The sequence below is a fragment of the Ptychodera flava genome, chromosome 2, assembly GCF_041260155.1.
Source record: "Ptychodera flava strain L36383 chromosome 2, AS_Pfla_20210202, whole genome shotgun sequence".
Taxonomy (NCBI): domain Eukaryota; kingdom Metazoa; phylum Hemichordata; class Enteropneusta; family Ptychoderidae; genus Ptychodera; species Ptychodera flava.
This window is the reverse complement of record NC_091929.1, coordinates 9,728,403-9,740,848: the sequence shown is the minus strand read 5'-3', so window position 1 is coordinate 9,740,848 and position 12,446 is coordinate 9,728,403. Positions and strand designations below refer to the sequence as shown.

The 12,446-nt window shown below is 39.1% G+C and overlaps 1 protein-coding gene across 1 annotated transcript; it reads right to left on the bottom strand.

Annotated features, from left to right (window-relative positions):
• Positions 1-2,077: 2,077 nt before the first annotated feature.
• On the bottom strand, positions 2,078-12,258 carry LOC139124299 (uncharacterized). The gene is made up of 15 exons (XM_070690443.1): positions 11,834-12,258; positions 10,995-11,130; positions 9,669-9,795; positions 9,159-9,329; positions 8,523-8,589; positions 8,185-8,319; positions 7,163-7,224; positions 6,580-6,754; positions 6,204-6,359; positions 5,182-5,352; positions 4,697-4,873; positions 4,173-4,244; positions 3,517-3,672; positions 2,769-2,870; positions 2,078-2,247 (listed from the first exon to the last, which is right to left on the bottom strand). The coding sequence occupies exons 1-15, from the start codon at positions 12,147-12,149 to the stop codon at positions 2,078-2,080; spliced, it is 2,193 nt and encodes a 730-aa protein (XP_070546544.1). The 5' UTR covers positions 12,150-12,258.
• Between the last annotated feature and the right edge of the window lie 188 nt (positions 12,259-12,446).

Genomic DNA, 12,446 nt, shown 5'->3' with positions numbered 1-12,446 from the left:
GGCGTATATATATCTCTACATGCTTTGGGAATAGAAAAAAGAAATATGGTTGACATTAAAAACAAAACAGTAAACACGATTGGAACTAATTTGGGATAATTGGATAGTGAAGTAAGGTCGTTTTAACCTACAAATGTAAGCTCATCTGCTTTTCTTTTTAAGTTACACAGTTGTTGTATGAGTAATTTGTAATATTGCAACATTCAGCTATATGGCACCCAACACTTTTGAGAAATTTGAAAAATATGAAGATCCAATTATCCCAGATTACTTCCAATCGTGTGAGTAAAAAATAATCAAAAGTCAGAGTTACCGGTCTTGTAATAGGCGGTACCCGGTCTGTGGTAAGACAGTGAGAGAAATATGAGCAATCGAAAACAATCTATCGAGATTAAAATTAAATTGAACTAATTGTTAATGGAAATTACTGTACAACCGACCAATGCTAATAGTTGCAGCACTCAATCAATCAAAGCAATCAATACAGTGTCAATATAGGAGTGTACAGTTAATAAAATTTGACATATGGTGGTTTTGTTACATGATTACGTCAAAGAGTGAGCAACTTTCCCCCGACTAATATTTGAAGTCCATAACAGTGTTTCAACATTTAATATGTACCCGCCATGCACTTGCTCGGCATATCCTCTTCTAGATATCAGGAGACGCGAACGTACACTGTGTCAACGCAGTCAAAAATCTCATGACGTAGCTTGTCATTTTCACACACTGAAATTCTGTTTGCATATTTGAATTCAATCGTCACTTGTCGAGAACACACAGCTCACATTTATGCTGCGTTCACAATCCGAAGTGAAGGTGGCATACTTGCAATGCTCTAACAATAGAACACAAGATGTAGTTACTTACGTGCGACAATAAAATGTCAAAATAGTTTGCATAATTTTATTTATTATTGTTTAATTCGTTTTATGTATAATTATAACATGTACAGATATCGCTAAAAATCAATCTAAATGCAATCACTTTTAGCTGTAAAAACGTTTGTTCAGTGTAAAAAAGTAACAGACACCTCAATGCTTGTGTGACATGACGTGAATTGCGACATTATTTTCTGTATAATTTCACACCCTGTGGAACTCCGCGACAACCTCACTTAATCATAATCGTAATCAAAACTCTTTCTTCGTCTCTTCGGCCGATATTCTGCATCCGAATCAGAATCCGATCCTCCACAGAGCTTTGCACGAAAGTATTTCCTGAGCGCAAAATAAAAAAAAAACAACAAAAAACAAAGTAAGACGTCTGTCATTGTATAACACCATATCATGTAGTGCACCTTGGGCTATTTATTTTAAATGGCGAAACTACATATTTATTCAATGCCTTCAAAAAGTAACGTCTTCCATGTTTAAGGAATTCAAAACGCAAGAATTTCGATTATTGATCTGATAACATGAAAAAGGTTTATTTGTACATCATCATTTCTTAAAATGCTTTGCTTACCAGGTTCGTGAATGTTTGTACGTGAACTGATACTTTGACATAGACGAAGCTATTACTTTTTGGGTTGACACTTTTTTGTTGATATGAAAACAAATCTTCACTTCATTTAAATACTTGATGAGCGATAGCTCAGAAAGGGCGACAACAGAAAAAGAAGAATTCCACACCTTTTGAAAAAACAGACGGCAATGATAATGACTATCGCAATGGTGGCGCCCACACCTCCGCCGACACCACCGCCTGAACTCTGGGACTTCTTGGTACCAGTTCGACGACGTCTCATTGCATTATTGTACGTCTTTTGGTCTGTTACAAGATGACAAGTTTCAAAGAAGACACCAAGGAGACATTGAAAGTCAGTACAAGTCAATGGTGATGGAATTTTTCACTGCAAAACTTTATTTGGCTACGGTCTGTAAATAGCCTTTGGACAATGATAAAACAGTTCTAAGAAGACACATGTGCCTAGGTTACAGCTAGTTCCCTGTTCCGATTAGCAACACAAGTCATTGAGATCGTAGTTTTGATCTCTGCGCGTGTCGAAATCAATCAAAGTTTATGTAAACGACTTTTTTGTTATATTTCTGAAATACACGAGCAGCACATAAGTTTATGGTAACTCACCGTAGTAATCGCCTTTCACGTTCTGTGATTGGTATGTGTTTGCCACATCTGGGCCCATCACATTTGAAGCATCTAAGATAGTTGACGGGTCTTCACCCGTACAACCCTGACTTGGTGCGCACTGTGCTTGCTGTATCGACTCCCCCGGGCATGCGTCTGGAAGTTGAAAGACAAATGAAAAGCACATACACAGTCTCACTTCTGCTGTCTAATGCTGGCTACATATTTATTAAAGTTTGCACGTATTCTGAATCCGCAGAAAGATTAAGGGTCTGGACTGCAAGCTTTCACTGTGTAAATCATTAAATCAGCTGCAAACCCTGGGAATAGCGGCTGAATAATTGGGTTTTTGCAAATTTCTTTCAGATAAATGACACTGTGCGATAACAACAACTTGATATACAATCCGCCCTCATATAGGCAATCGGCCATTAAATGTGTAAAACATTGATAGCAAATAAGTGAGTTGAAAGGTCGAGACTTCTTCCTCCCATCACGTGAGCATCCGTATCCGATCTGCCATGCCAGCCGTCCCAGCCTTTATTCGCGAAATGCATAATGTTATGCCGCTCATGGAACTCGGAGAAGTGTCTTTCATCTATAGTTGACTGAGGTTTATTTTGTTTATGTGAGGAGACACAGGGTCACGGTGTGAGGGTAGCTCACATACAATTTACCTGGGTCACTATCACCATACGGACAATGTCTTGTTCTTGTACATGTGGGCGTACCAGAGCCACACGAACTCCATACTGACCATGTATTCCAGGGTAACATACCTAGTGTTCACAATGAACATTAAAGATTGGTGAAAACAATGTAATATGAGGTGGAATTCTCTTGCAAGTCAAAGCATCGCTTGTTTTATCAATATCTTTTGCTACTTTTCCTTAATTTGTGAAGGGAAATAACCCTAAGAAATGTCGATGACGCAGTTTGCCTTTATTGTCATGTAATAATATGTAGTGTTTGGAATTCGAATTTGTGATGGACTATACTAGGAGCATTACGTTAGAAAGTTTTTTTTCACCAAATTGTAGATGCCAAATACGTCGACAACATATAGACACATGAGGAGTATTGCACAGTGGAATTACAGACCTGACCTTGTCTTGCTAGGTGACATAGCCTTTTTCTTGTACACTCACATGACATGTCGCTCGAGCACACTGGTCGGAATTTTTGAACACACCCTAAATAACAATCATTATTGTGCTTTTCGGTATGTTTGCGCGCTTCAGTCATTTAAAATGTCTTCGCGCCATTTTTTTTTCAAGTCACCAATCAAACACGTCTCTTTGTTTTTGAGTCAAATAATTATAGATGCAGTCGAACATGGACAAAAATGCAAGTTACTGGATCAGAAGAGAACGAGTTTTGTCAGCGTAAAATGTCCACATAGCCTGGCTAACAATAGCTTCATACCATTTGCTTCTTCGCATCCCGATTCATAACAGTCTGCGTAATCCTCTTTAGCGCCCCCACAGTCCCCTCCTTCTTGCAGACAGTCTCTGTTTCGTTGCTTGTACCCTTCACCACACGTAGATGAGCACTCAGTCCATGAAGTCCACACTCCCCAATCTGACGATAAGTGTTGTTGAAATATTAAGATTTTAATTTCCAATAGTTTTAACCGTTTGTCTGTCGGGTTTACTCCCAATCTGGATAAAATCGGATGTAGAGATTTGCTTCCTTGTTGTTATCATTAGCCAATGGTGGTAGCCTGGCTAACGAGCAGAGAACAAGCAAAGCCGGAAACATCGCCATCTCTACATTTGATTTTAATCAAATTGGTTTACATCATTGCTTTTGTTGGCTACATCATTGCTTTTGTTGGCTTGAAACCTCTTCAGAATATTGGAATATTGTTATTATTCGCACAGTTCGGGCGTAGAAATTGCTTTGATCCATGATGTTTTTAATTAACGACATCAATGCAGCACGCATTCTAGATAGCAATGTAGCTGACATGATGCAACATGCTAACTGTTTTACTCGTAAGGAAAACGTTTCAATTACTTCGAAGAGGAAACGACATTTTTAATGTGAGAGATTTTTGTGGAAAAAGTACGAATGTTTACCTCCCGTGACTTCACCCTGAGCGATAATACTTCTCGCGAGACTTTGGACGTCAACGAGCAGCTGCTGAATTTCTGGTTTATAAAATAAAAGGAAGCATACTATCATACATACAGACAAACAAATAAACAAACAAACAAACAAACAAACGAACGAATGAATTTACGATAAACAAACAGAGAAGGCATTTTCCTTTTCAAAATGGTCATGTGACCTTTTGAATTTAACGATGTAATTGTGACGTTAAAAAGTTATTAGGTAATGTAATGTAAAGATATGTAAACTGGAAAGGCAGATCGACAGACAGAAACAGCATAATTAAAAGATGTAGAGAGACTTCATCTGACAATACATGTAATTATAGTGTTTACCGGTCGTTATCGGATAGAAAGATAAAAGTTCGATTGCTGTCAATCACACACGTTTACGGGCCTAAACCCTTAATGTTTTTACATTTTCTAACTTAGTCGTATTTAGAATCGGGGAGTCACATTGAAATGGTTTGAAGAAACTTGATACGACTTACGAGAGTCAGGACACGTCGCAGTGTTGCAGTTTTCATACTGTATTGGCTGCCCGGGACAAGGTTTACCGTAGGCGTCCGGATCGTCGGTGTCATAGAAACAGTTGCGCGTCATCAGTATTTTCCCGCCACCACAGTTGTGACTACATTCAGACATCTTCTGCCATGGACCCCACTCACCTGTCAAAGGAAGAACAGAACCAAAGGAACGATTGAAAAGGCAAAACTAGAAATTCCTTTTGTCACACAAGGTACTGACGATAAATCATGGATGCAGACTACCTAAACATAAACCTTTGCTATGTGCGTCCACTTGACCCTGTTTGTCTCAGTCCTTTTGTTTTTTCGTTTGCTCTCTTTCCCTCCCTGCTTTCTCCCTCCCCTTTACTCTCTACCTCCCCTCTTTCCTCTCTCTCTCTCCCCTCTCTCTCTCTCTCTCTCTCTCTCTCTCTCTCTCTCTCTCTCTCTCTCTCAAAATTATAGCTTACCATCTATCAAACACAATGGCATGATGCAGATTTCTTCCTCCAAGTCCGTCCCTCTACCACAGAAGTCTGCTTTCTTGTGATCACAAAAGCGACGTCGCGTTCTCCTGCCACCCCTTCCACAACTGACAGAACACTGTGTCCATGGAAACCACATCGTCCACAGAGGTTTCTCTGCAGGTTTGATCGATAAGTTATCACTCAACAACCTTTCCTTTGCACAAGTAATCAACATGGTCGTGTTCTCCCGTGGTAGATGTAATCTGCTGACAGTGCATGCTGCTTTTAGACATGGCATACCATTTTGTATGATGTTATGCGAAAGTTGATGACACTGACGTGCCAAGATCGAATTTCAAGATCAGTGAAGCAACGTCGTAACAAAATTATTCGAGGTCACTATTAGATATATCGCAAACTCACCGTTTATATATCGTATTGGCACAATTTCACCGAGCAATGGAGCACTAACTTTTGCTGCAGTTGAATTCTTACTCTTATCTGCGTGTCAGATTAGATTTTATGGTCCACAATGCATGATTAATCACTTTGTAAGCAAGCCTCGTTCGAATATACGTGAATGGGTGGATGGAGGTATAGAGGGCTAAGTATATTTAACGTACAAGTTGATTCTTCGTATTTATGCACCTACATTACGGAAATGAATATGCAATGATGAAAATATTCTACCCTTTCACAGCCCCCTGGTTCGCTACTCAGTCTGTAATCTGTTACCCACTTATGGTCTGAGTAGAGGCTGGCTGCACCAGCTCGGTTTGCCTTACTGGGTCAGGAAAGGATCACACTGCTAAGCCAGTGAGTGGCTGTGAGAAAGTTCACATAGATACATCCACAGGTATTCGTCGACTCGATGCAAGCAAGCCGTCACTGATGCAACCATGCAGTATTGGTTGCATCAGTAACGGTTTGCTTGCATTGAGTCGAATGCCTGTGGATACATCAATGTGCAAGATTATCTCCCTTCCCCTGACCAGCATATGAATATTTCGCTATCCCATAATTACCATCTCTACAGTCATCGCCTTCCCAGTCAGGTGCGCAGAAGCAAGTTGCTCGTTTGCCAGATCTCGATGAAACACACGTGGCTCCGTTAAAACAAATAAGATCTTCACACATGTTGTTTTTCCGATTGCAGTCTCTTCCAGGCTGTTCCGGATCGTCTATTTTTTGAACATGAACGTGAACGAAAACCATAGGATCAAACAATTTAGCAAAAACAACGACTATTACAATTTTAGGCAGGTCATTTACAAGTTCACCAAGAAAATTTAATCTTCAATTGCGAAGTGAAATTACACAGGACTAACCAATGGCGAAACATTTACGTGATTTGCAATCAAAAGTAGAATAAAACGAATGTATGAAGGAACCATATTCTACCTCCCCACATGGCTTCACATTGGCAGCTCCATGACCTTTGACCTTCATGAGGAATACATCGACCATTTACCCCGCAAGGGTTGGAAAAATCAATGCAGGCATCGTAGGGGACCTCACATCTATCTCCCATCCACGCAGTCTCACAGATACAGTCATGGTCAAGACCAACTTTGTCCTAAAAACGAGGAAATTTGATAAAACATCTGTTTTTTGGCATCGGTAAGGACTGTGTTGGAGATTTTCGAGTAATTACTGCCAATATTTGTATTTTCAACGTCAAAAATTGAGATCGTAGGGAAGAAAATCTATCACTTTAAGTTTTGCTTGACTAAACGACGTCGACCACCTGATAGCCCGTCTGTCGTCGTCTGCGACAACGTTGAAAACTCTGCGCTGTATCTAGAGTGATTAAAAGCGAATCGAAGAAAATTTTAAGATTTGATGAAGAAAGGTCTTGTACAGGAACTCATGTATAATCGGAAATAGGTGCAAAACAGAGTATTATAAAGTCCTCTGTAGAGATAAATGCAGCGTTAGAGGTATTTTATTCTCTGTCAAGCCACGCCGCCATATCTAACCTTACCTCGCAATAACTAGTGTGTCCCGGCATGCACTTCTCTTCCGGTGTCCCGCACACTTTAATATCTAAAAAGAAGATGAAATCAAGATCGCATGGAATGATGAGTACAATGAGGAATTTGGGTTTCTTCGAGTTGTGAGTACTTTCTTGAGCGAGATAATAAACGACGGTTTCCGTAAGTGAGTATTACGGTGGGGGAATTGCTCAGAAAAAGGGTCAGAAAAATGTACTTTAGTTGTTGAATGTCATATTCGCTCAGTTTCTTAAACTGAAGTGCTACTAATGTTTGGGAAGTCCAATCTGTGAAAGAGTATAATTAATATATACATGAATTCACGGACAAAATTTTCCCCTGTGCGAGAGAATACATCGCTATATAAGTTGGACTGATTGAAGGTAATGCACATCGACTTCAACTTTTACTCAAATCTTCTGTAAAGAAACTGCAAGAATGGGCTACCGTGCAAAACTTCCTACTAGAGAAACAAATTACCCAATATTTTCCGACGCTCGAAAATCAATATGGCCGCCATTTATGGGGGAAATACAATTATTGATTTTCAACAACATAAATCCGGCAGTGGAAACTTTATTTCTCCACGGGCTTCAAAATGAGCCTTCACATGGTGCAGACCAAAAATGTATTCAAAACAAAAATTTAGATTCCGAATATCTGTCCCCGAGGCGCATTCTACCTTAAAGGTATACAGTCACCTTTAATATAAATATGCCCATATATGGTCAAAGCGGCATTTATATTCCTTGGTATTCAAAAATATCCATGTGAGGGCGCTGTTTTTAAAAAGCGGCCACCCGCTTAAGATCTATGATTGGTTAGATTTTCTCTTTCCATGGTAACTGTGGCAAAATTTGAACAGGTGACAGTATACCTTTAACCGGTTTGTCTAATAGAAATCGTGTACAAGGAACCTGTATAACTTAGATCACTTTATCTGTTGGTATGTCAAAACCAGAATAACTGGTGTTAGACATTGCTGATGTTTTCAAATTCAAGTTATTCTTACCTTCACACACTTTGGTTTCTGTGTTGAAGAAATAGCCATCGTCACAGATACAGTTGTAACGAATTGCATCACGTGATCCGACATTTTCACAGCCTTTCATATGGGGACCGGTACAGGGTTTGTGTTTACAGGGATCTGAAATGTCAAAACAATACGCTCATGACGGAATTACCATTAACTTCGTCTCAACAAACCCATTCACCATCATTTTCTCTGCTAATGCTACCACATTCACCATCATCATCATCATCATAACTTTCATGAGTCATTGTCGTGCTTCCTTACTTATTCTTTTTTAGCTTATCGTTTGTCTCTTTTTCCAACATTGATATCCTCACCTGGACAGTACTGCACTACCTGATCGGCATTCCCTCGTAGACATTTTATGTAAGACAGTAGAACACTCTGTGAGAGTAAGTCGAAGCAGGAAGGTGAAAGACAAGAAAAAGAAGAAGAAGAAGAAGATGATGATGATGATTAATACACCACGTAACAGTAACAGATACAACCAGTCCTACCCTAATTAGAGTATAATTCGATTTGTCTATCAGTTTCTTGCTTTCTGTACACTATCAAGGTGAAGCCATTTTACTTGCGCCTTAGTTTTGCGGTAACGGAGTACTTATGTATTGCTGTTGAGCTACCGTGATATTTAGCCCACTGTATGTTATATATAGGGTTACTTTCTTTGCACAAATTACATTCAAAATCTAAACTTAAGTCCCAAGAATCACACAGTATTCTAAACTGAAAGATCCGGCGCTTGAGGGGGTGTGTAGAGAGCGCCCTCGAGCGACGGATCTTCCAGTCTAACAGCATTTGCGGAATGGTATGCTGCTCTTGATAGTTTCAATATTGTATAGATGATTGTGTTTGGCAGCTGATGCATGATGGGAAATTCTAGATACTGTGCAATATTTTAGTCAATCGCAAGTTATGAAACCGAAAGTGTGTTTAACTCAGAGGAGACTAACCGCCAGTTCAAATGACCAGCCTCGGTCGTGAAACTTCACATGGTATTCATACACTTCCTCCCATGTGCAAACTTTTCTGTTGCCGTCTCGTTTTTGAAACCATTCTTCAGTCCGAGTTCCAACCTTCGATCTGTACACACAGTTCTTCCAAAATGGTGTGCCCTCTGGAGTCTGAAAAGATACATGGCGATACAAATTTTATCCCGAGAAGTTAAGAAAAACAATTATGGAGAAATAGAAAACAAATATTAACCTCCCTCTTTCCACGACCAAATAAGATATAAGACACGTAGGATATTACGCCAATGATCAACTACTCATGCCGAATTATTGATGACAGAAAAGGCATGATAAGTTGACTTGCAAGAGCAAAACAAAACAAAACAGAGTAACAAAATAGAAACAAGAAAAAGTAAATAAAAATTTGCAATCGGGAGATTCCAAATCAATACGTGGTACTTACGTGACTTATCTTTCTCCCTTAAATCGCATATTAATTTTGAGTCTTACCTCTGGCCACCAAAGGTATCTGGGAGGGAATCCAAATTTAAAATCTTTGTATTCTCCACTGACAATTTGTTCCAGTCTCTTGGCGTCTGATGGTGGTGGTCCCTCACCTGAGGTCAACTCAGCCCTCCTAAAACAAAGTTCAGAACAGCATTCAGAATCCGCTACAGTCTCTCTCTCTCTCTCTCTCTCTCTCTCTCTCTCTCTCTCTCTCTCTCTCTCCGACATAAACGTCTCACAAAAACACTGACAGATCAGTGTTGGTTACGGTCGTTAGTGGGAGACGATAAGATAATATACATATAGTTTTGGACAACAAGCAATAAATGGGGATTCTTCCAAGATTCACGAAAATTGTTGCGGATAATTAAAAACCATGACTTAACTTGTGACCGTGTCTGGACATGCTAAGTAGTTATACTTACTACTTTAAGTTATTCCGAGCACGGTTTTATGTATAATGTATTTTGCTGTTATAATGAACTTCTCAAGTCGAACAGCTGAACTAGAATTGCGGAGATATTGAGACAAACAGCCAGTTACCAGAAAAGATGTACAGTGGGATATTGCTTTAGCAATCAAGAATTCAAAACATAACAAACTGAAAATCTGAAAATCGTCACTCTTGTGGGAAAAACGTAACGACATCACATTAATTCCATACTGTATAGGATATGTGCGAAATTGAAGAAATCTGTAAAACTGACCATTTGTCAATACTGAGGACAGCCATGTCAACCGAAAACATGATCGTCATAGCCAGTTTTTTTTACAGCCTCTATTTCAAAAATGTCAGATATATCATAATCACGATCGTGCGAATCGAACGCGCCCCTGTTCTCGTTAGTATTTAGCGAGTGTATTACAAACGAATACAGCAAAGAACAAGCAAAGGTGAAAACATCAAAATCGCTACATCTGATGTTAATCAGATAGGAACTGCCGAGAACGGGCTAAATCAGAATGCATCAGAGTTGACATAAATCTGCCATTGACACGCACAGACAGACAGACAGATAGACAGGGACAGGTATACCTGTCTCCCTAAATGACTGATAGATAGATAGATAGATAGATAGATAGATAGATAGATAGATAGATAGAGAGAGAGAGAGAGAGAGAGAGAGAGATAGATAGATAGAGAGAGAGAGATAAATAGATAGATAGATAGATAGATAGATAGATAGATAGATAGATAGATAGATAGATAGATAGATAGATAGATAGATAGATAGATAGATAGATAGATAGATAGATAGATAGATAGATAGATAGATAGATAGACTAGATAGATAGTCTACATATCTACGGCCGTGACAAAGATTTTACCGTTTACTGCGATGTAGAAATGTGTTGCTTTCTTTTCTATCGATGAACACCGAAAATATGTGCCAGGGAAAGTCAAATGAAAGCCAGTAACCTTGCTTGATTGAACCTGAACTTTCTTTTGTGTAGTCCGAGGGAACTGCAATGGGAAAGAGAAAAAGGAACCATTGCACATTACATTGTAGGACAAAATCTGTTTGATCCCAAAACGAGCAAACAAAAAGGCAAATGTCTAGCTAAGTATTTGTCTTCCGGACTCGAAGAATATTTTATATCTATTTTCGTAATATATTCGTTTGGTCTGTTTCGGATTCAGCTTACCTGCTTACCATTCATGACATTAGTTTGAATTTTAAACAAAGGAGCGGTTGACATCCCCCCTAACAAGGTATCTGATTAAAATCAGATGTCGAGATGGTGACGTTTCCAGCTTTATTGCATAGCGTCTTCTTTTCTGTTTTCCTTGGCTGATCACTGGTGTGAAGCGACTATCAGCTAACGAGAACAGCAAATAACACGTAAAGGTGGAAACGCCGCCATCTCTACATTTGATTTTTCATCAGATTGCCATAAAAAGGTGAGTCAAGGAAGACAGATAAATTAATAAAACTAAGCTTACATACAACCAGCAGATATATATATATCAAACAGCAGCTATATATATCAGGTTTAGCCTAATTTGTATTTTTTTTTTTTTTGGCTGTCTATGCGATTTTCAACACTTTTAACCAGTAAATGGAGACCATACTTACACTGCATCCAATGTTACGTGCCGTTTCCGCTCCATAACTGTGAAGTAAGAGACAAGCTGATAAAACGATATATAAACTTCAAAAACTTACTTTCTTTAGAATGACTAATTTCATCAGTTTGGAAACTCCTGAGCAAAAGATCAATTTTCTTCATATCTTTCTGTGTTTCATTTTCCACATGCAAATCCACCACAGTTTCATTTGAAAAGTCCTCTAGTGTTCTATTGTTATAGGGTTTGCTTGTAGCCTTGAGTTCTGATGAAAAGGTCTTGGAAACGCTTGTACTCTGATTCGGGGCATCATCTTGGCTATCCATTCCAACCCCCTGTGTTTTGTTGACTGGCGATCCTGGACATGGCACTAAAAATACCACACATAAAATGAAGAACGTGAACTGTTGGGTCATTGTGGATAGCTCTTGTTTCCAGGTCCACTTTCCCGACCATATTTGTGTAATCTGCGGAGAAACACAAAGTAGTTGTCCGTCACCTCAAAAACCTCAATATTCACATGTTTACACCGTTCATTTTTGGAACTACAGGAGAAGCGTCAGAATTTTTCCCGAGTTCCAATATTCTAAGATTTTTGTGGTCATGAAACAACTTCTGCAGATCCGTTTGACTAACTTCTAGCGTATTCCTTTCTCTGAGTTTAAAGAATATGAAAATGTTACATCATTTGTTTCGTATAAGCTTGGTTTTAC